General features: G+C 34.6%; 1 protein-coding gene across 4 annotated transcripts in view; it reads right to left on the bottom strand.

Annotated features, from left to right (window-relative positions):
• Positions 1-921: 921 nt before the first annotated feature.
• The window catches only part of tead1a (TEA domain family member 1a), a 41,595-nt gene continuing 21,972 nt past the window's right edge, over positions 922-20,544 (bottom strand). For all 4 annotated transcript variants that reach the window (XM_039648127.2, XM_089127464.1, XM_039648126.2 and 1 more), the window contains 10 exons: positions 13,495-13,559; positions 13,001-13,063; positions 10,089-10,223; positions 9,934-9,974; positions 9,766-9,821; positions 8,784-8,908; positions 6,772-6,945; positions 4,802-4,942; positions 2,921-3,073; positions 922-2,820 (listed from right to left, as the gene is read on the bottom strand). In XM_039648127.2, coding sequence (XP_039504061.1) covers positions 2,707-2,820; positions 2,921-3,073; positions 4,802-4,942; positions 6,772-6,945; positions 8,784-8,908; positions 9,766-9,821; positions 9,934-9,974; positions 10,089-10,223; positions 13,001-13,063; positions 13,495-13,559 — 1,067 coding nt within the window. In that variant the 3' untranslated portion in view covers positions 922-2,706. The remainder of the gene's footprint in view (positions 2,821-2,920; positions 3,074-4,801; positions 4,943-6,771; positions 6,946-8,783; positions 8,909-9,765; positions 9,822-9,933; positions 9,975-10,088; positions 10,224-13,000; positions 13,064-13,494; positions 13,560-20,544) is intronic.

Genomic DNA, 20,544 nt, shown 5'->3' with positions numbered 1-20,544 from the left:
TTTTTTTTTTTTTGCTAGCCTAGGCAATAATTAAAAAAAAGCCTACATAATAAATCTGTACAATAACAGTAATAGTATATTATTGTATTAACAACTACTATTATTTAAATTGTTTATTTCATATAATATAATAATGTTGATTTTATTTTGCACAAATGCAAAAGCACCAAACCAACAATTGCTAAAAACACACACAACATTTTTTTTTTTTTTTTTTTTTTGCACGGGCATTTTGCACTAGTATTCATAATGGCAAGTAGGCTAGCCTTTTTTTTCTTTTCTTTTTTTTTTTTTTTTTGCTAGCCTAGGCAATAATTAAAAAAAGGCCTACATAATAAATTTAGTATATTATTGTATTTAGAACTATTATTATTTTAATTATTTATTTAATATAATATAATAATGTTGATTTAATTTATAGTTAATTTTTATTCAATTTTAGTTGAAGAAAACGATAATGTAGCGTGTCATTATTGACTATGTACTGCCACTTATTGGTCGTAATAAACATTACATAGCCTATGTTTTTTTAGCGTCCAGCACACAGGCTACGTACAGTATGTGTTCATCAAAAACGTGTGTATGTAGTATGTGTGTGAACAAACAATACTGGACCTTTTCACAGACTGTGACGTATTTTGTCATCAGTAGCCTATCGTAAATCCTACAAGTGTTTTATAGTTTGGTAGTCTACAATTATAGCAGCCTACTTTCTTTACCCTTATTAAGTTGTAAAAACACTATTATTGAGTTTTTCTTTTGCTATTTGAGCAAATGGGAACACGAAAAATAAATGTAAATGTAAGTTAGTCTCCCATTCCCCACTGTTTACCCAACTATGAAGACTTTCTCTTCTGAGAAACCTGAAATGTGCAAAGGGTCAATGCTAGTTATTTAGTGCAGAGAAAATAGAGAAGCTCATTAAAACAGTTTGCAGTACAAACACTAAAAGTTTATTTTCATTTTCTTTTCGTGTCATCCCCTCAAGGAAAATATACACGATTGAAAACACCTATTAAAAAGCTACCCAAACTCAGCGTTTCAGTGCTCTCTTTACTGAAAACAAAATGCCGTCAAATACATTAGTGTTCCGTTTTAATGCTCATTTTACTAACAGATACTCTGCAAAACATGTAAAACAGGACAAAAACAAACCAACAAAACAGAACCCACAATCGTGTGTGGTAAATAAGACTGAAATCAACAATTTGATTAAGGAGTCATCAACAAAAACGGCTCTGTGTCACTCATCGCTCTGGCTGTCGTTGTAACATGTCATTTGATGTACATGAAATCTCTTTCCCTACATGACACCACAATCAACTGCTTTCTTTACAGGGTGAAAAATGAATTTCTGACGTATTATTTGATTCATGTTGAAATGAAAAATATATTTCTATAAATTAATGAAATATTTTCCCCAGCTTTTTAAAAATGTCAAAGGCATTATGGTGATAGAATCCAAATCTGACCTTTTTTTCCTTTTGTTTTTTTTTGGCATATACCATTTTCGGAGCTGGAAAACAAAAACAAAAGGCACTTTCAACACCTGTAGCTTTCACTTGGCATGAACAGAAGTGATAGAATGCGTTTTATTTGGTGTACAAGAGAGACATGTGACCTACTTAGACTGGCTTTACCAACAAAAATGTTTTTTTTGTGGGACAAAATACAAACATCAAGTGAGGTTATCTACTTTTACTCACAAATAGACAGTCTGTGATGATAAACAGTAAGGCACAATATGCTTTGGCGATTTTGCTATGTAAATTACCTTAATTGTGTAGCCTATTCTGATATGGAAATATATAGCCTAAGTATGTGATTTATTTCTTTGCCCCATTAGCGCCTCCTAACGGAGTTTGCCATTTGGCAAATGATTGCCCCGCCCCAAATCACGCCATTGGTCGAGTCAGTGTTGTTGTGTAGAACTAGAGAGTCGCTAAAGTTAACCCATGAAATGGCTTTACTTATTTATAACACGTAAAAAGTTACATACTTGGGTTTTAAATGCAAATTTACAAATAAACTAAACTGATTAAGGTTTGTATTTGCCTTCTGTTGTTTTCTATGAAGAAAATGATTTGTTTCTTAGTGTTTCAGTCCTGGAACAGCCCATGTGCAGTGTAAGGCAGGTAGTTCCACATAAATAATACAGTACCTTTTTATGCTCTTTCATTAAAGTTAAATCCACTCAATGTGAAAAAACAAACAAAACAAAAACAAATACCAGGGGCAAATTAAGCCATTGAAATGTAGTTCAATGTGAGAATAAAAGGCTGAACAACAGGAAAAAAAGCTTCCATGTACTATGACAATACAACTTTATATAGGCTAAGCAACGTTCTTTCAAAACACATTTGTGGTTTAAAACATCAACCGAGTTAAACAGACATCCGGACAAAAATAACAAAACTGTACCGTTTCACCCACGACAGGTTAAAGAAAAACAAACACCAAAAACCCGAGTGAAGAACAAATTATAAAGTAATTATTCATTCCAGACCTCACCCAAAAACGTGACAAAAAGCCTTCTGGGGTGGGACTGACCGAGGCACGGCCACTTAAAATGAGCTCGAGTCATTCAAAGGCTCTTCTTAGTCCGTCAGGCTTTGCCGCTCTTGGCGGACGTCAGCTGTGTAAAGCCTCAGTGAATATAAAGTCTCCACTGTTCTGTGTGTGAGACTGCTGTTAGTGTCGGGAGCCTCAGTCTTTGACCAGTCTGTAGATGTGATGTTGAGCGCCGTGCTCGCTGTTTGACACCTCGAACACGCAGGCCATGCACAGCAGGGTCTCCTGAGTGTCTCTGTTCGTCACCACCTGCAGCAACAGTGCGAGAAACCCGGCTTTTAGAAACCGCCAACGCGAGGAGGACACATGTGACACTGACTATGCGGATTTAGATAACAGAATGACATACCAGGAGGATGGTAAAGTTTTCAAGTACGCTGTTCATCATGTACTTCTCAGGCAGGTGCTTGAGCTTATGGATGAAGTTGATCATGTATTCACACATGGGAGACCGACTGATCTTGTACACGAAACGTCCGTTCTCAAACCGAGCATACTCCGTCTACCAGAACAGACACACAGAAATAAAAGATTTTAATTCAATAATTAAATGAATTCATACAGTTTATATATATATATATACACACACAACAATGTATATGTATACATATATATGTATGTGTGTGTGTGTGTATGTATGTATATATGTATGTATGTGTGTGTGTGTGTTTTGCGGTCGAAAACTCAGAGTGAAAAAAAGTTAAGCATTGCTTCGTGGTACGTTCGCACACTACTGGACCTGGCCGAAACTCCTGATCGCAAGATATAACATCGACATAGCAGCGCTCAGCGAGACCAGACTACATGGGGAGGACTCCCTGACAGAGGTTGGTGCTGGGTACACTTCTTCTGGAAGGGTGTCCCCGAAGGCACTCGCCGTAACCATGGAGTTGGCTTTGCTGTAAAGTCTAAACTGCTGCAGTGCATTCCGGAATCCCCCATCGGCATCAATGAAAGACTGATTCCCCTGGCAAAGGAACGCTTCACCACTTTCATCAGTGCATATGCTCCAACCCTTGATGCCGAGCACAACCTCAAAGAGGATTTCTACTGAGCTCTTGATGCCATCTTACAGAAAATACCGGCTACAGACAAGCTCAGACTCATGGGAGATTTCAATGCTAGAGTGGGCACGGAGCACCTGGTATGGAGTCATGAAGTCATTGCCCAGCATGGTGTGGGGAAAATGAACCACGACGGGCTCAGACTCCTCTCCCTCTTTGCGGAGCACCAGCTGGGCATTACTAACACCATCTTCCAGATGAAGAACAGGCTTAAGACCACCTGGCAGCATCCCTGCTCAAAACACTGGCATCTTCTTGACTATGTGATTGTCCGTCAAAAGGACAGAAAGGATGTCCCCATCACCCGTGTTATGCGTGGAGCTGAGTGCTGGACTGACCACCGCGTGGTCAGATCCAAACTACTCATAAGCACTCACCCCCGTGGCCCAAGGACAGCTCTGCACAGCGCTGAATAGCCTCACCACCAAAGATAACCTCCATGCATTCATTTATACATGAAGTCATGATAGTGTACCCTTACCGTAAAGTGTTCATGAATATTGTTATATTAAAGCAATGGATTTATAATATGCACAAGAAAACAAATTCAATGTGTATAAAATTTTATTTTGATTAATTGCATTTTGGAAAAAAAAAATTAATGGATTTATTGCATTTTGGGAAAAAAATCTGTTTTTATAATAAATCTTTGAAAATCAAAACCTGGATTTAATTTTTTATTGTTATTATAACCTACAAATGCTATGTGAAAATTTGAAACAGAAAATGTTCATCTTCCCATTTTCTTGCTAAAGAAAACACAGTTTTACTCAAATTCATCAAAATGGATTTACTGTTCTGATTTACTGATTTATGTATGTATATGTATATATATGTATGTATGTATGTACCTTGTTAACATTAGTTAATGCGCTGTGAACTAACGTGAACAAACAATGAACAGCTTTATTTTTATTAACTAACATCAACACAGATTAACAAATACAGTAACAAATCTGTTGCTCATTGTTAGTTCATGTTAGTTAATACATTCATTAATGGACCTTATTGTAAAGTGTTACCGTTAAACATATACACAATAATACAAATATATAGAATAATATGACCAAAAACAAGTGCATTTTGAGTTTACTTTTGATAGGATACATTTTGACGTTTACAAACATCTTTTTCCTCCTTTATTTATAATATTCATTAGCACTCACCTCAACTTTTTCCACCACTTGTTTCCCAAAGGAGCAGACCTTAGTGGAGCAGGTAATGGTCATGTTCTCTGAGCTCTCGTACTGACTGGTCACGCCGTAGAAAGCCCCAGAATCCTCCTGGATGTTGCAGTTCAGGTCGGCCTGTGGACGCACCAGATAACAGCTCAGTGACGGATGGAGGGAAAACATTGACAAAAGCCACTTCCACCGCAGGCTTTACATACAGTTGGGCAAATAAAAGAGTAATTTGTCAGACGCTGAAAAAAAATAAAAGCCGCTTTGTCAACAGTAAACTATTTGGCTCCTTTAACCGGTGAATAGAGCCTTCTGTGAAGTTTATCAAGGCCACACACACACCTACAATCACAGAGTCTGATTTTCATCAAACATCTGCAAATCTATTTTAAAACGTTGAGATATCAAATGCTTTTGAAAGAACATAAGAAAAAAATGGTTTGTACAGTCTCAGAGATTTCAAGGTTATAAAACATGATTTACTATGCCATAATTGTGTAGAGATAACTCTATTCATTTCAATTGCAGTTGTCCTAAAACCCCCCATAATTAAAAGGTAAACCTGGCATGTTTTGGCCAGCAACGAAAACTAGTGTCCGAGGTAAGAGTGTAATAAGTGTTAACCTTCAGTTCTTTATTTCGGTGTGTGTCCAGGATGAGACCGTGATGCGCTTGCACCTGTCGCTCAGAGCAGCAGGTGTTCAAATAAAGGCTCCCTATCAAACCCAGCATCAGCAGTATTAAAGGACAGAGCGCACTGTGTTTCACAGGGATTAAACACACCACTGCTGGCTTTAACACAGCACTTTAATCAAACGCAGACGTGTTGAAGCGATTCAGCTGCCTCAACTCAAGCGCGTGCAGGTCACTGCTGGTGCTCGCTTATAATGCTGATGTAAAAGAGTACACAACTTTTACATTTTTTTCAAATGTCTTTTTTATTGATGTCTGATTTTTATTGTTTAACATTTGATCCCAGATCCAGACTTTCAGTCTTTTAGGTTTATTTTAGAATTAAAGTTCAAAATGTACAAAATTACAAATGAACATTGTATTTACTACTTAAACGTTTTATATTGACAATGATGGCTTTCAATATGAAAATTATTTGTATTAAAAAAGAGCCAAAAGTGAAAATAACCGACCCAGACTTTTATTTATTCTTAAAAGCCATCACAAATATATATATCTGGGATGTTTACATCTGGAAGATGCATTTTTAAGAGTGTTTGCTCATCAGCAAAACGTCTATAGGACGTTTCCTGTCAGATGTCAAATAGACGTTTAGAAGATGTCTTTAAGATGTAAATTTGTGATTTAGAATGCATGTTAAACTGACATCTTCTAAACGTTAAAAATACGTCTTCTAAACGTTAAAAATACGTCTCCTAAATAATTTTTAAAAATACTCTTAAAAATTTGTCTTCCAGATGTAAACATCACATCAAATAGACTTGTGCTACCTGGGGATAGCACACGCACGTCTGCAAGATGTCTGTTAAAGATCACTTCATCTAGAAAGCATCTGCTGTTTACGAACATCTGTTAGACGTCTTTAAGATGTCAGTTTAACATTCATTCTAAATCATTACATCTTAAAGATTTTCTAAACATCTATTTGAGATCTGACAGGAAACGTCCTATAGACGTATTGCAGATGAGCAAACACTCTAACAAATACATCTTCCAGATGTAAACACACGCATCAAATAGACGTCTCTGTGATGTACGTGTGCTATCAGGTGTTGACACCATTGTTTAAAAAAATTGTCTCACTATTACAGGTGTTTCTGGACATTTGTATTGGATTGAGAAGTGAAGTAGAACATATAAAGATGTGGAAAAAGGTTTGGAAAATGATTTGAACTGAATTTGTATAGTTAGCATGAGCATAGCAGCACATGCGCTAACAGCTAGGCCGCTAGGCCGCAGCCCGACTGCTCAAACTGACTCACCCAGAACTTGACCAGGAAGAAGGCGTTCTGAGGTCCTTTCCCAAACAGCTCCTTCAGCCCACCCTTCTTCTCCGGGAATTTGTCGTAGATTTGACGTATGTCCACCGTCTCCAGAAGCGCGTCGTTGTACGAGTAACTCGTCTGGCCGATGTGCACGAACAGATGCTTGTTGTACTGCACAAAGAGTTGCGAATTAGATCGATCCAACATATAAACTAACAACCTTTTTTTGTAAAATGTTTGTTGTCGAAGCAACAATATTTTTTAGTTTATCATTTTCAATGAGTTAAATTGCTATTCCCAAATGTTATTTGTATCAGTAATGAAGCATTTCTGATTGCATTTGTGAAGCTGTTTCAGGATCTACTGAATGTTTGTGTGGCTGGACGACTGTATCGAGAACACGACCGGTTCTGCGTATAACGCCTGATTAATAGCTGCTGTCACGCCAGACCAGAGGGACAAGCATTTCATACAGACGCTGCCAACATGATAGATAACACAGGTCTGCTTTAACACGGGCACAAGACATTTTGATAACCTGTAGGTCACAAGAAGTTTTTCCCAGATCTCACTTTTAATCTGCACATATGGTTTTGTCTTCATTGTCTTGACTGCAGTCAGATCAGGGTGTAAATAGGACATTCAGCATCGGTCAGCTGATCTAAAAACACTTTTGAAGAACTACCATCATAATAAGCAGGGTCAGTTCTGCACCAGAAAATATCATTTAATTTGAGCTGAAAATGACTTAAGAAATGCAATCTTGAGCTTCTGTTGTTTTCCATCATTATCAATGGATCAGGAAAAGCGCAGGATGTGACCCTGGTCATCATGACCATCTCCAATAAGACCCAAGCGGCCGGCAGCTGCTGTCCGTGGATTTACATTTTTTTAAAGCATCGCACAAGCTTGCTGATCCAAGCCTAAATGCAAACTCAATACTTTCACCAAGTTATGTGATTCTTATATTATGAAACAAATATATTATGATTCAATAATATAAATTTGATAAACAATTTTACCACTAAGTAATGTAGTACTGTATTTATATTCTCATATTATATTATATGATTATTATAACTATTATATTATATTATAATTAAGCATTTCATTTCATCAATGTAAAAAAAAAATTCATGATTTGTAATCACAACATTTTTTCTTTCGTCAAATCAACTTAAATCATTTATGTAGTTCAGATAACATAATATTTTTAGTTTCCGATTAAATTAATCTCCTTCATTGTATTAACTCAATTTTTCCATTTTAATTAACTTAAAATTTTAAGGCAACCAGGTTACTTCATTTTTTAAGTTAAACCAACAATATTTTTTTACAGTAAACACAATTACTTAATAAATAATAAGTAAATATAAGTAATAATAAGTATTATATTATATTATATTATATTATATTATATTATATTATATTATATTAAACACCAAGGATATGCGAGTAAAATAATACAATACTACTAAAATCCATTGTAGCATTTATGGTAAAAGTATCTTAAATCAAAATAAATATATAAATTTCACATATTACTCATCTGGTGAAAAGAGTATTTAAGCAATACATTTAAGTAAATAAATAATATTTATTTTTTTATTCAATTATCGATTTCTTACTTTAGAAATGTTGCATCATGCTTTTGAGCATGTGCATTAAACAACTAGTTACACCACCAAAAAATAAATAGAATAAAATAGAAATTTTTTTTTTTTAGTTATAAATCATAAACACCCTTTTATAATAATTCTGCTGAATATATATATATATTTCTAAATATAATATAATATAATATTATTACATTCTACAATGCTTAACAGATGATAAAAACTGCAGAGCTGCAGTTTGATGATTTTATTGTGATGATGATGTTGGTCTGCATGTACTTTTCCATGTAGATGTTCAGTGCTGAAGAAGTAAAGCAGCAGTATTTTTGAGGCTGGTAAAGCAGGTCAAGGCTGCTCTTCTGCAGTAATTGTGGGTATGTGTGAATTACTCACTGAATCTGGGTCCCGCTGATGCTCCAGGAAGGAGGAGAACTCCACCAGCCGCAGTTTAGAGGTGCCGATAGAGCGCCCGTGCCACACCGGGACAGCAGCTGTGAGCGCTGTGGGGGACTCGTAAGCTACACACACACACATCAGTGATGGATTAAAGAAATAAGACCAGAGCCATTAAAGGGATAGTCCACCCAAAACTGAAATTTAAATGACAGAATTTTTAGTTTTTGGGTGAACTGTCCCTTTAAGAGTGATTTAACTATAATAAATATACTAGATTTTTTTTTTTAATTAATACATTTTCTTAGACTAAATAATTAAAATTACATTGTTTTTATATGATAGTACACATATCAACATTTATACATTTACATATAATATTACAATTAAAGCAAATATATAAATATATAATAGTGTAAATATACTTTTAAATTATTTATATTACATAGAAAATACATAATATTATACATTAATCATATTAATTCAATTTTAATAATAAACAATTCTTCAACCAAGTAATGTAATTCTCATTTCATGTTATATAATTTTTATATGGCTGTCAAACGATTAATCGCATCCAAAATAAAAGTGTTTATATAATATATGAGGGTGCACTGTGTATAATTATTTTATATATATATATATATAAAAATACACACACATGCTTGTATATATTTAAGAAATATTTTCATGTATATAGATTTATATATAATTTATATTTTATATAAATATAAATATTTTATATATAAATAATATTTTTTCTTAAATATACATGTATGTGTGTGTATTTATATATATATATATATATATATATATATATATATATATATATATATATAAAATAATTATACACAGTGCACCCACATATGAAATATGTAAACACAAACTTTTATGTTGGATGCGATTAATCGTTTGACAGCCCTAATATTTTATTTATATTATATAAACTAAATTATATTACAAATTAATAATTAATACAAACCTGCAATAGCAGTGGCCGTCTGGATAGGGTAATTTTGCTGTGAAAACGGCTTTATACTGAGGAACAAGAGAGCTCATTATAACAACGTGGCATTTTGTTGTTTGCAACAAGTTGTTTATTACGGTTCAGCCATGTGTAACTGACTAAGTTTAAGTTGTATATACTTACTCTTGTGAGGAACCAGGCTGTCCTGTTGGCACCTGCCAAATCTAGAAAGGGAGCAATAGTAACACTCATTCACAAATGAACTGCAGAGGTAGACTGAAACCATACGCATGGATATATTCTTTTATGGCTTTAAAGTGTGCTGGGGCATGTCTTACCCCTGTGGACCCAGGTATGGTGGCCCGTGGGAGTCCCGCGAGCCCCAGCCGGCTGTGGATGGCCGTGGCCGAGACGATCTGTGCTGAAGACATGGCTGCCATCCTGCTGATCGCATCGTTCTTCACGCTCTGGTCCTTCAACGACACACATGACAGAGAACATTCAGCTCCTCTATTTATGACTTAAAGACAGAAGGTCTCATCATTTCTACAAATGAAATTGTCTTAAGACCTGACGGCGTGAAAAAGTAGGTAAGGACCATTTAAACTGCTCTACGGAGACGTGAATCTTTAAATTTCAAACTAAATGGCAAGGTAAACTGTATGCGAGGAACTACATTTAATTAGGCACAGAGTGCTTCTGAATCATGTGAATTACTGTGAATGTACAGTAAGACCAGCAACATGTTCTCGTAACTAGTTTCTGAGCTCCCATAATGCATTGCACATGAACCATGTGGTAAAGTTTTGACTTTATGTGGCTTGTGTTACTCATTTGAAGAATGTGAGCTGTTTTTGTCAGCTAGAGTGCATGTCCGAGTGTCTGATCAAGGGCTTTCATTCTGGTCAAGTACTGGAGTGCATACGCTCAAAGAAGAGCCTTGTGTATAATCAAATGAGTAACCGATCCTATTCCCGCCTTTTGTCCACTATCAGGCTTATAAAGAAGGCAAAAGCATCAGGGCGAAAACATTAAAGACTAATCAGAGGTTTTACCTTATTAACAGCAGGTTTAGTTTTGTTCATATTAAAGTCAGCATGAAACCCCTCCCTCTTGCAGTGACATCTCTTCTGTTTACTGGCGCGAGGGCGGGACAAACCCGGCAATCACATGAGATCTACCAATTGCAACTATCCAATCAATTCCTGATGGACAAAATCAAATCTTGTCCTGCATTTTTTTTCTTTCAAGAAACTGTTTCATGCGGATATACATCAAAATGGGGACAAAAGACGATCGCAACTTCCATTTCATGCCGACTTTAAGTATTAGTGGTCAGTCAGCAATATTTAAGTCTACAATGTATGAAAATGATATTGATCTGTCTAACCTTTATTGTTCTGCAGTAGACAACGTTGCATACTTGAACTTGTCAAAGTGTATTCATACAAGTGAGTCTGAACTGTCATTCGCTGTTTAACCACCAGATGCCACAGCTGCTCAAAAGCATGATCCTCTGAGACCAGTCCTCCTTTACAGGTCAGACGATCACAACATTAGCCAACGTGCCACTATGCATTATGTTGTAAATAGTACAATGAAAAATTTGTGAGTGTGTTTTTTTTTTAATATAACTGTATACAGTCAGTAAATAATTATCTTTTAGCAAAGACACATTATATTGATCAAAAGTAACAATAAAAACATTTATAATGCTACCAAAGATTCCGGTTTCAAATCAATGCTACAAAAAATAACTGTTTTCAAAATTGATAATATAATAAATGCTTCTTGAGCATCAAATCTGCATATTAGAATGATTTCTGAAGGATCATGTGACACTGATGACTGGAGTAATGATGCTGAAAATACAGCTTTGCATCACATGAATAAATTATATTTAATTATATAGGAAACAGTTATTTTATATTTTAAAAATATTTAACAATTGTACTGTACTCGATCAAATGCAACCTTGGTGAGGATAAGAGACTTATTTCCCAAAATGTTTTAATATTTTATTGAAAATCTAATTTTATATATAATTTTACATAATATATAATTTTTTGAATAATTTAATAATATATATTTTTAAATGTTTTATTAGTTAATAGGGCTGTCAAATGATTAATCGCGATTAATCGCATCCAAAATAAAAGTTTGTGTTTACATAATATATGTGGGTGCACTGTGTATAATTATTTTGTGTATATATATAAATATAAATACACACACATGCATGTATATTTAAGAAAAAAATATAATTTATACATAAAATATTTATATTTATATATAATATAAATTATATATAAATCTTCATACAGTATATACATGAAAATATTTCTTAAATATATACAAGCATGTGTGTGTATTTATATAAAAACTAATATATATATAAAATATATGTAAACACATATATAAATATATAAATATATATAAATAAATATTTGTATATAAAATAATTATACACAGTGCACCCACATATATTATGTAAACACAAACTTTTATTTTGGATGCGATTAATCGTGGTTAATCGTTTAACAGCCCGATTAATTATAAATATTTATTGTCAAATATATATTTTTTAAATGGTTGATTTAAAAAGAAAAGTTTTACTAAATTACTAGTAAATTTAGTAAAGGCATTTCACAATCTGAATGTATTTTTTAACAAACAAATTGCCGTTTGGGTAAAGATTTTTTATTTTATTTGAAAAACTCATTATCTAAACACATAATATATTTTTTAACCATTTAATGAATAAAATGATTTAAAAAAAATATTTTAACAATGCCAGTGACCTGAAACTCTGCATAGACATGTCTGTAAATCTTGGATTAGATTGGATAGTTCCTCATATATTGTTTCATGCATAAATTATATCTAAATAGAATCACGTCTGCCTTTTTCAAATCATGTGCTTGTCCTTGAACAACTTTGCTCAAGCCAAGTATATCACACATTAACGCACATTTTTTCAGTGTGTACGCAACGCCCAGCAAAATGCAGTTTCTTCCAAAACAAACACACTTTTGTGCGAAACAGGAAGGAAACGGACAAACATGCAGGAGAAAAGAAGTTAGCCAGTTGACTGCATACTAAGCAGGGCAGTCACAAGCAGGAAATCTAGGTTACAGACAGCCAAACAGCAGGGCACCCGTACACACACACACACACACACTGTTCAGTACTGATATGGCCTGAGAGAATACACATACACACAGAAGACTGTGTCAAACATAAGATGTACCTTTAGCTTGGAGTGAAATTCTCTGGATTTCCGCCGGGCAAGAACCTGGATATGACTGGAGACCTGGTCACACACACACACACACACACAGACAAACACAAAAGAAGTATTTTGTAACCATGGAGATGAAAGGCTCCCTGCAATTAGCCACAAAAAACATGTACTTTAATTACAAACAGAACATCTAATACAACCTTTCACATCATTTGTTCAGGAACCAGGAAGAAGCATGCAATCAGCTATTTAAGAATTTAGTTTTTAAGTCAAACTGACTTTACAGCAAAACTGTAAAGATTTGCAGTGAGCTGAGAGCACAAAGCAACAGGTGTCCGCTCGCTGAAGAACGCTTCGGTAACTAAGGAAGGCAGTAAGCCAGCGAGACGTTTGGTTGAAGCTATGAACAAAGCGTGGCTTGTCACTGTTGTGAATTGACTGGAAATAGATCAGTCGCATTATTTAGAATTGAACTTAGAATTTGAAGCAGCTCCACTAACCTGCTTTCTCGTCCGTGTTTTTCCCGTTCTGAGTTTGATGTATCTGGCAATTAATTCGTTACGACCTGTAAGAGAAAACAAAAAAAATGCTTGTTTATGGACAACACAATCATATGTAGTCTATATTTATATTTTAAAGAAATTATTTCAGTGATGATGAATACATGAACAATTAGACTATTAGACAGCAACACAAACTGTCTTTCATACAATTTCAATTTTGCATATTTTTGCATTATTTTATATATAGGCTAATTAACCTCAATTAATGGCATGTATCAAATGAATAAATATTGTCTTCAAAGTTACAATATTGTGGCAGTCGAATATATCATTCAATAGATAAAAAGAATCAATATATTGTTTATTTTTTTCTATATTGAACATTTGCTAGTCACCGGCTTACAACACAAAATAAAATAAAATATAATTATTATTAAAAATTGTAAATAATTAAATAAAAGAATTAATAAAATAAAATAATTTAATTAAAATAAAATAATAATAATTAATAAAAAAAATATTTAAAAAATAATTAATTGTACTAAATTAACATTTAATAAGCGATTTGAATGATATGGTGATTAGTGCATAACTTATTGCTCATACAATGCTATTCTATTGAATTCAAGAAGAATTGAAATGAAGGGGTACACTCTAAACAATGCTGGGTTGTTTTAACCCAAATTTGGGTAAAATATGGACAAACCCAAATGTTGGGTTAAAAATGTCATTTCAAATTTTAACCCAACTTTCAACGGTATATTTTTTAATTGCATTTTTAACATTTGGATTTATCCATATTTGACCCAAATTTGGGTTGAAACAACCAAGCATTTTTTAGAGTGATGGAAGCTCTAATGTAAATATGAACTATAGAGCTTATAGTGCTTGTTGAAGTTTGACAGCCTCTGGTCACAATATACACTAAAAACTGCTGGGTTGTTTCAACCCAAGGTTGGTCAAATATCAAACCCAACCGTTGGTTTAAAGGTTTAAATAAAAATGTTAAAACCAACAGTTGGGTAAGTCCTTTTTTGACCCAAACATGGATCTTTTTTTCCCCACTGTATGGAAAAGAGCCACGTGAACCTTCTTCAAAACATCTCCTTTTGTGTTTTATGGAAGACAGATGCCATTTGGGTTTGGAATGACATGAAGGTAAGTAAATAGCTTCATTTTTTTTTTTTGGGCAAACTATTCCTTTAAGGACAATATCTGACTGTCAGTCAGGGTATTTTTCTCCAGCTAGCCTTTACCCAATGTGCTTGCAGTGTAATCTCTTCTAACCCAGACCTGGGCCTCCCTATTCTTCCAAACACAAACATTCATGTACACACACACACACACGCACACACACACTCTCTACACTCACAATGCGGGCATTCATGCACACTCCGCTCTCAGATCAAAGACTCTCCAAACGGCCAGCTGTAAGCATGCTTACTGCTGCATAATTCATTCTTTTCAGTCACTTGAAAACATGCTCAGCTGGACTTGGCAAACCTGCAAAACAACCTCCAGAGAGAAAGGGGACTTACAGGGACAGAGAAAGAGCCTGTCGACGAATGTTGAGTTTTGAGAGTCTCCCCCGTGGAGTTTAGTAGACAAAACCAAAGCATAAACCGATCAAAGCGACCGGTTCACTCTCAACAAGAGATAAGATAAACAACACTATCAGTTCAGTAAATACTGAATGACAGCTGATTACAGGTTTTTCTCCAATCCCCAACAAGCATCAAACAACAAAACATCAACACTATGTCAATATAATGACGTGAGTGCAGAATTGGAGCTGTGTCAGGAGGAATTTCTGTGGAGTTTGCATGTTCTCTCCGTGTTGGGGTTGGTTTCCTCTGGGTTTACCCCAGTAAGTTTGCCCATAGGTGTGATTGTGAATATACATGTGTGTGATGGACCCATCCTGAGACACTGGAAAAGGCTTCAATCTCCCCACGGCCCTACATAGGACAAGCGCTTTGGAAAATGTATGGAATATATGGACAAATGGAAGGATGGACAATACTGTGAGGGTTAGTCCTCCCTCTCTCTGACACTTCCCCATCAATGGGTCATCCTTGATCCAATATTTACACTATAATGTATAAAATATAACAAATATATACATATTTGTTATAATTAGGGTTGTCAAACGATTAATCGCGATTATTCGCATCCAAAATAAAAGTTTGTGCTTACTTAATATATGTGGGTGCACTGTGTATAATTATTTTATATATATATATATATATATACACACGCACACACACACACATGCTTGTATATATTTAAGAAATATTTTCATGTATATACTGTATATAGATTTATATATAATTCATATTATATATAAATGTTTTACATATAAATAATATTTTTTCTTAAATATACATGCATTTGTGTGTATTTATATATATATACAAATTAATTATACACAGTGCACCCACATATATTATGCAAACACAAACTTTTATTTTGGATGCGATTAATCGTTTGACAGCCCTAGTTATACTATGAATATGTATGAATATTAATTATATATTATATTTATAATTACATTTAATTATAATACATAGATTATAATAAATAACATATAGATTCAGACATTTTTATTGATATGTATATATATATATATATTACATAATATATATTACATTATATACTAATATATTAATTGAATTAATTATATAAATATTAAATAATAAAAAAACTTAATTTTATATATTACTTTTGTTACATTATTAATAAAATCACTATTATGTGAATTATACATAATTATAAATTATATTTATTCTATTATATATTGCTGATGATCCACCAATAACAGGACATCTGAATCTTCTGATGACTCAGCAATGTTAGACAACACTAAGTGAAGTGTTTTTTTTTTTTTTAAATCCTTCAGGTTTGGTGAGGACTTCCTCGACACTGAACCTTAAAAGTGAGTGATTACAAAAATGTTAAAAGCAAACAAGACTTATAGTTGAACAGCTGGACTAGAATTAGCTGTAAAGTGAGGGGGTCGGACGGCATTCCTTTCTAATGGAGTTACTAAAGTATTATGCTTATGCTGGTGGAGGTCACACCACGAAAACCATTGAGGATGTGGTGGGTTAAAGGTCATTCAATTACAATATCAGCTTGATCAGCAAGTAAAGCAGCCCTGAGGATCACCCGCTGTTTGCAATTAAAAGCGAGCTGATAAATGGACCTCACATTGAGGCAGGGTTAACCTCAGCGTTCCTTCTGAAAGATGGGGAAAGATGGCGCCAAAAATGGTCTCGTCAATCATTGTGCACTGACAGCTTACTCTACCATCCGTCTCTTCCACCAAACCTAAAGAAAATCCTGCGTGCTTTTCTCAGGACTTTTCACTTTCAGTAAGGCAACAGGTGCAATGCCTTAAAGGGACAGTTCACCAACAAAATTACATTTGTCATCATTTACTCACTCTCTTTCCAAACCTGTATAACTGCATATTACTCACACTTATACTTCAGAAAACTTGCAATATAGTGAATGAGTTATGATAGTCATCCTTTTTGTGTCCTGCAGGAAACAAAAGTTTGTAAAGTCATGAGTGTGAGTGAATGATAATTCATTATTTACAGTCCCTAAAAGGTTGTGATAATACAGTAAATGCAGCTTTAGCTCTTTGCTAGTAAGAATACTTTTAGCTTACTACTGAGCCAAATTGTTCTTTCTTCTGATTTCAGATAACACTAACTCTCCGTACTGCAAGTGATGTCATTTCCTTGCTGAGTCTGTTTGTAGAGAGTTTAGACTGCATGGGTCACTGAAGGGAAAGGGTGATGTCAGAAGCTGAGAGCCTGACGCATGGCTCACATACTCTCTCTCTCTCTCTCTCTCTCTCTCTCTCTCTCTCTCTCTCTCTCAATTTGATCATTTTGCCATCGTCTTGTCAACTCACGGAAAGTGGTGAGATTGGATAAAAGAATTTGGCTCTCCTCGCAAATCTTTGACCGTTTCAAATGACCCACAAGTATTGGGGTGTTGGCCTGTGGGTGTGACAGTGACAGGCAGGGCAGGGCAGAAACCCCAAATCTTTGGGACAATGGCTCCGCTGCACTGCCAGGCCTGATGGACGACTCCGAGGACTCTCTGTCATTACAATCACAATGGCCAAAACTAACAATACAAAGACTTTCTGTAGGAGGTCCATGACTAAGGAATCATGGGTCTAAACTGAGATTGCAATATTCATGGGTCCATTAAAGAGAACCAGAATTTACCTGTTGGTTTACACTACATCTTAAGCAACAGTAAATAAAAATAAATAACTAAAAAACAGTATCAAATGATAGACATAATAATAATATTATTATAATGTAATATTTGTAATTTAAAAAATAAATAAAAAAATAAATCACAAAAACAGACTTGAAATAAATAAATAAATAAAACCATTAATTTTGCATGAAATTTTGAAAGGTATTTCTAATGTATGTTATGTTATGTAAGAAGTTATATAGTATATAGTAGGGCTGCAACTAACGATTATTTTGATAATCGATTAATCGGACGATTATTTTTTCGATTAATCGATTAATCGGATAAAAAAAATTATATTCCTTTTTTTGATTAATATAACAAAATAAAACCCTAAAAACCACACTCTTTTGTGTGTTAAACAATCTACTTAATACAGACAACTTCATTATAAAGAAAAACAACAAATAAAAAAAATGTATATGACCATAACCTATGACAAAAATGCTATTGTAAACTAGATTAGTGGATAACTCAGCAAAACTTAGCCTAGAAATATCACAAGTGCACAATAATTTTATAAAATCTGAACATTTAGTGAAAAAAACATTCCTTAGTGGGGAACAAATAAGAGAAAATAAGTGTAGCACTAACTCTGGTAAAATGTACACATTGCTCTTTGTATTGTTATACATTCATGAAAAACATCTTTAAAATCAGATGCACAACTGTTTTAAATGTAAAGCACAGCTGTTTAGTGAGGAAGCAAAATATAATAGATAGGACAGAACAAGAAAGGCTATTAATAAGCTTTCATTGCGCAAAAGTATTATGACATGATCATGAAAGAATTGCACAAAGTGCTTATGCGCATCGCGAGCGCTGAATGATGCGCTTGAAGCAACACGGAGTCACAGGGCGGCGCGCAGCTCTTCAGTGTCCGCCGCATTAAAGTTAAAACCACCAAGGAAAGAGAAAGACATACTGACTGTGTATTATACAGTATCTATGCAATAGTTTATTAAGCCTTTTCTTTTAACAGTTTTAAATTTCAGTTAGGCTACTGTGCACGTGAAGAACAATTATACTGCACCGACTCTACTATAGTGTTGTGATCTAACAGACAGTAGAAAGTGATTAAGTTACAGCAATAAAAGTCTAGCAAGATAGAAAAACCATCATAGACCTTTATCTACGGATCAATTATAATAATAACAACATTGAATCATCTTGGAAAGAGTTTCATCATGTTAACTGTTGTAACGCGACGCGCTGTTTGAACACCGAATAGAGAATGACTGACAGCCGCAGTGGAGGGAAAAGCTTAGGTTAACTTGAATTTAATGACTTAAATATACATTTCTATCTCACGTCACATTATACTATAGTATGGCTTCATAAAGTATACACGATTAACGTAGGTCACCTATTTTGGTTTTAAAACGGCGAATTTACCGAAAGGTGAATGATTTTCGTGTATGCTGCATATTGATAGCGGTTTCCTGATGCCCGCAAATTAGTTCAAACTCACGGAATCAAGAGTGCGCATGCGAGACAGAAGATAATGTGCTCCAAACCGTCCGTGTTGCGCGCGCGAGACAGAAGATAATGTGCTCCGTTCAAACAGTCGGTGTGGCGCGCGCGATACAAGAGCGGCGAGGGAGAGAGACTGCATGTGCGCCTCATGAAGCGCATGTAAGAAGCGCATGTTCCATGTAAACAATCCCCGTGACGTAATCAGACCAACTAATCGATAATGACATTCGTTGACAACGATTTTCATAATCGATTATAATCGATTTTATCGATTAGTTGTTGCAGCCCTAGTATATAGTCATATATGTATATAGTTTTATTTTATTTGTGTGCACTGCACACACATTCAGGTTGAGTTTTGTGAAAGATAATAATAATAACAACAACAACAACAAAATAATAGTTGTTTTTTATTATCACATAAATATAACAAAATGAAAATACAATATAATTAAATGTATGTTATATAAATAATTATAATATGTAATTTGTAAATATATATATTAAATATGTATAATATAAATATATGATTATAATAATTCTTTAATATTGATAAATAAATATGGTTTAGCTTATATTCATTTCATATTTAAATACAATTGAAAACAAAAGTATGTGACAGATCACTTAACAACTATGCATACTAATATTTCAGCATATCTTTTTATTTGATCATTTCTCAAAAAAAAAAAAAAAACACCTCGGGCATTTCAATTCAGAGAACTTCTTCAATGTTTGCGACTTTACTCAAAGAACTGAACTCAAATCTGCCTTTCAGAACAAATTCTGTTTAACTGTGATAAATCAAGGCATTCTGACTGGGTCCAACCCCACTAACAGGCTAATGATCTACCTGCTCATTTAGCGCACAAGCATGCATGGTGAGGAACGACAAACTGCCATATGGATACAAGTAAAGGTCAGCCTCCAGAAGCAGATGGTGGTCTGAACAATCCCCTCTCTGGGAGTCAGTCAGCTTAGACTGATATGATCTACAGGCTCAATGCAGGTGTTTCCCTGAGAGCAGGACCGAGGGGTGCGGCCAGCTTTCCCCCTGCCAGATAAAACCATTCACACACACATACACACGCTTATGTGCACACACATGCCTGCTACCATCTGATTAGAGTTAGCCAGCTGTCCTCTGTGACGGGTAGAGCCCATAACACGATGACACCCCTCTGTCCGCAAATCATTTTCAGAGGGAGGGTCTGAGAGGAAATTCAAGGCCAGATGGCAAGAGACCGTGACGGACAGTCTTTTCTTTTCCAGTGGACACAACCCCAA

The sequence above is a fragment of the Pimephales promelas genome, chromosome 25 (genome assembly GCF_988280905.1).
Source record: "Pimephales promelas chromosome 25, fPimPro1.hap1.1, whole genome shotgun sequence".
NCBI classification, from domain to species: Eukaryota; Metazoa; Chordata; class Actinopteri; order Cypriniformes; family Leuciscidae; genus Pimephales; species Pimephales promelas.
Note: the sequence above shows the minus strand (reverse complement) of the source record. Positions and strands in the feature narration are given on the sequence as shown.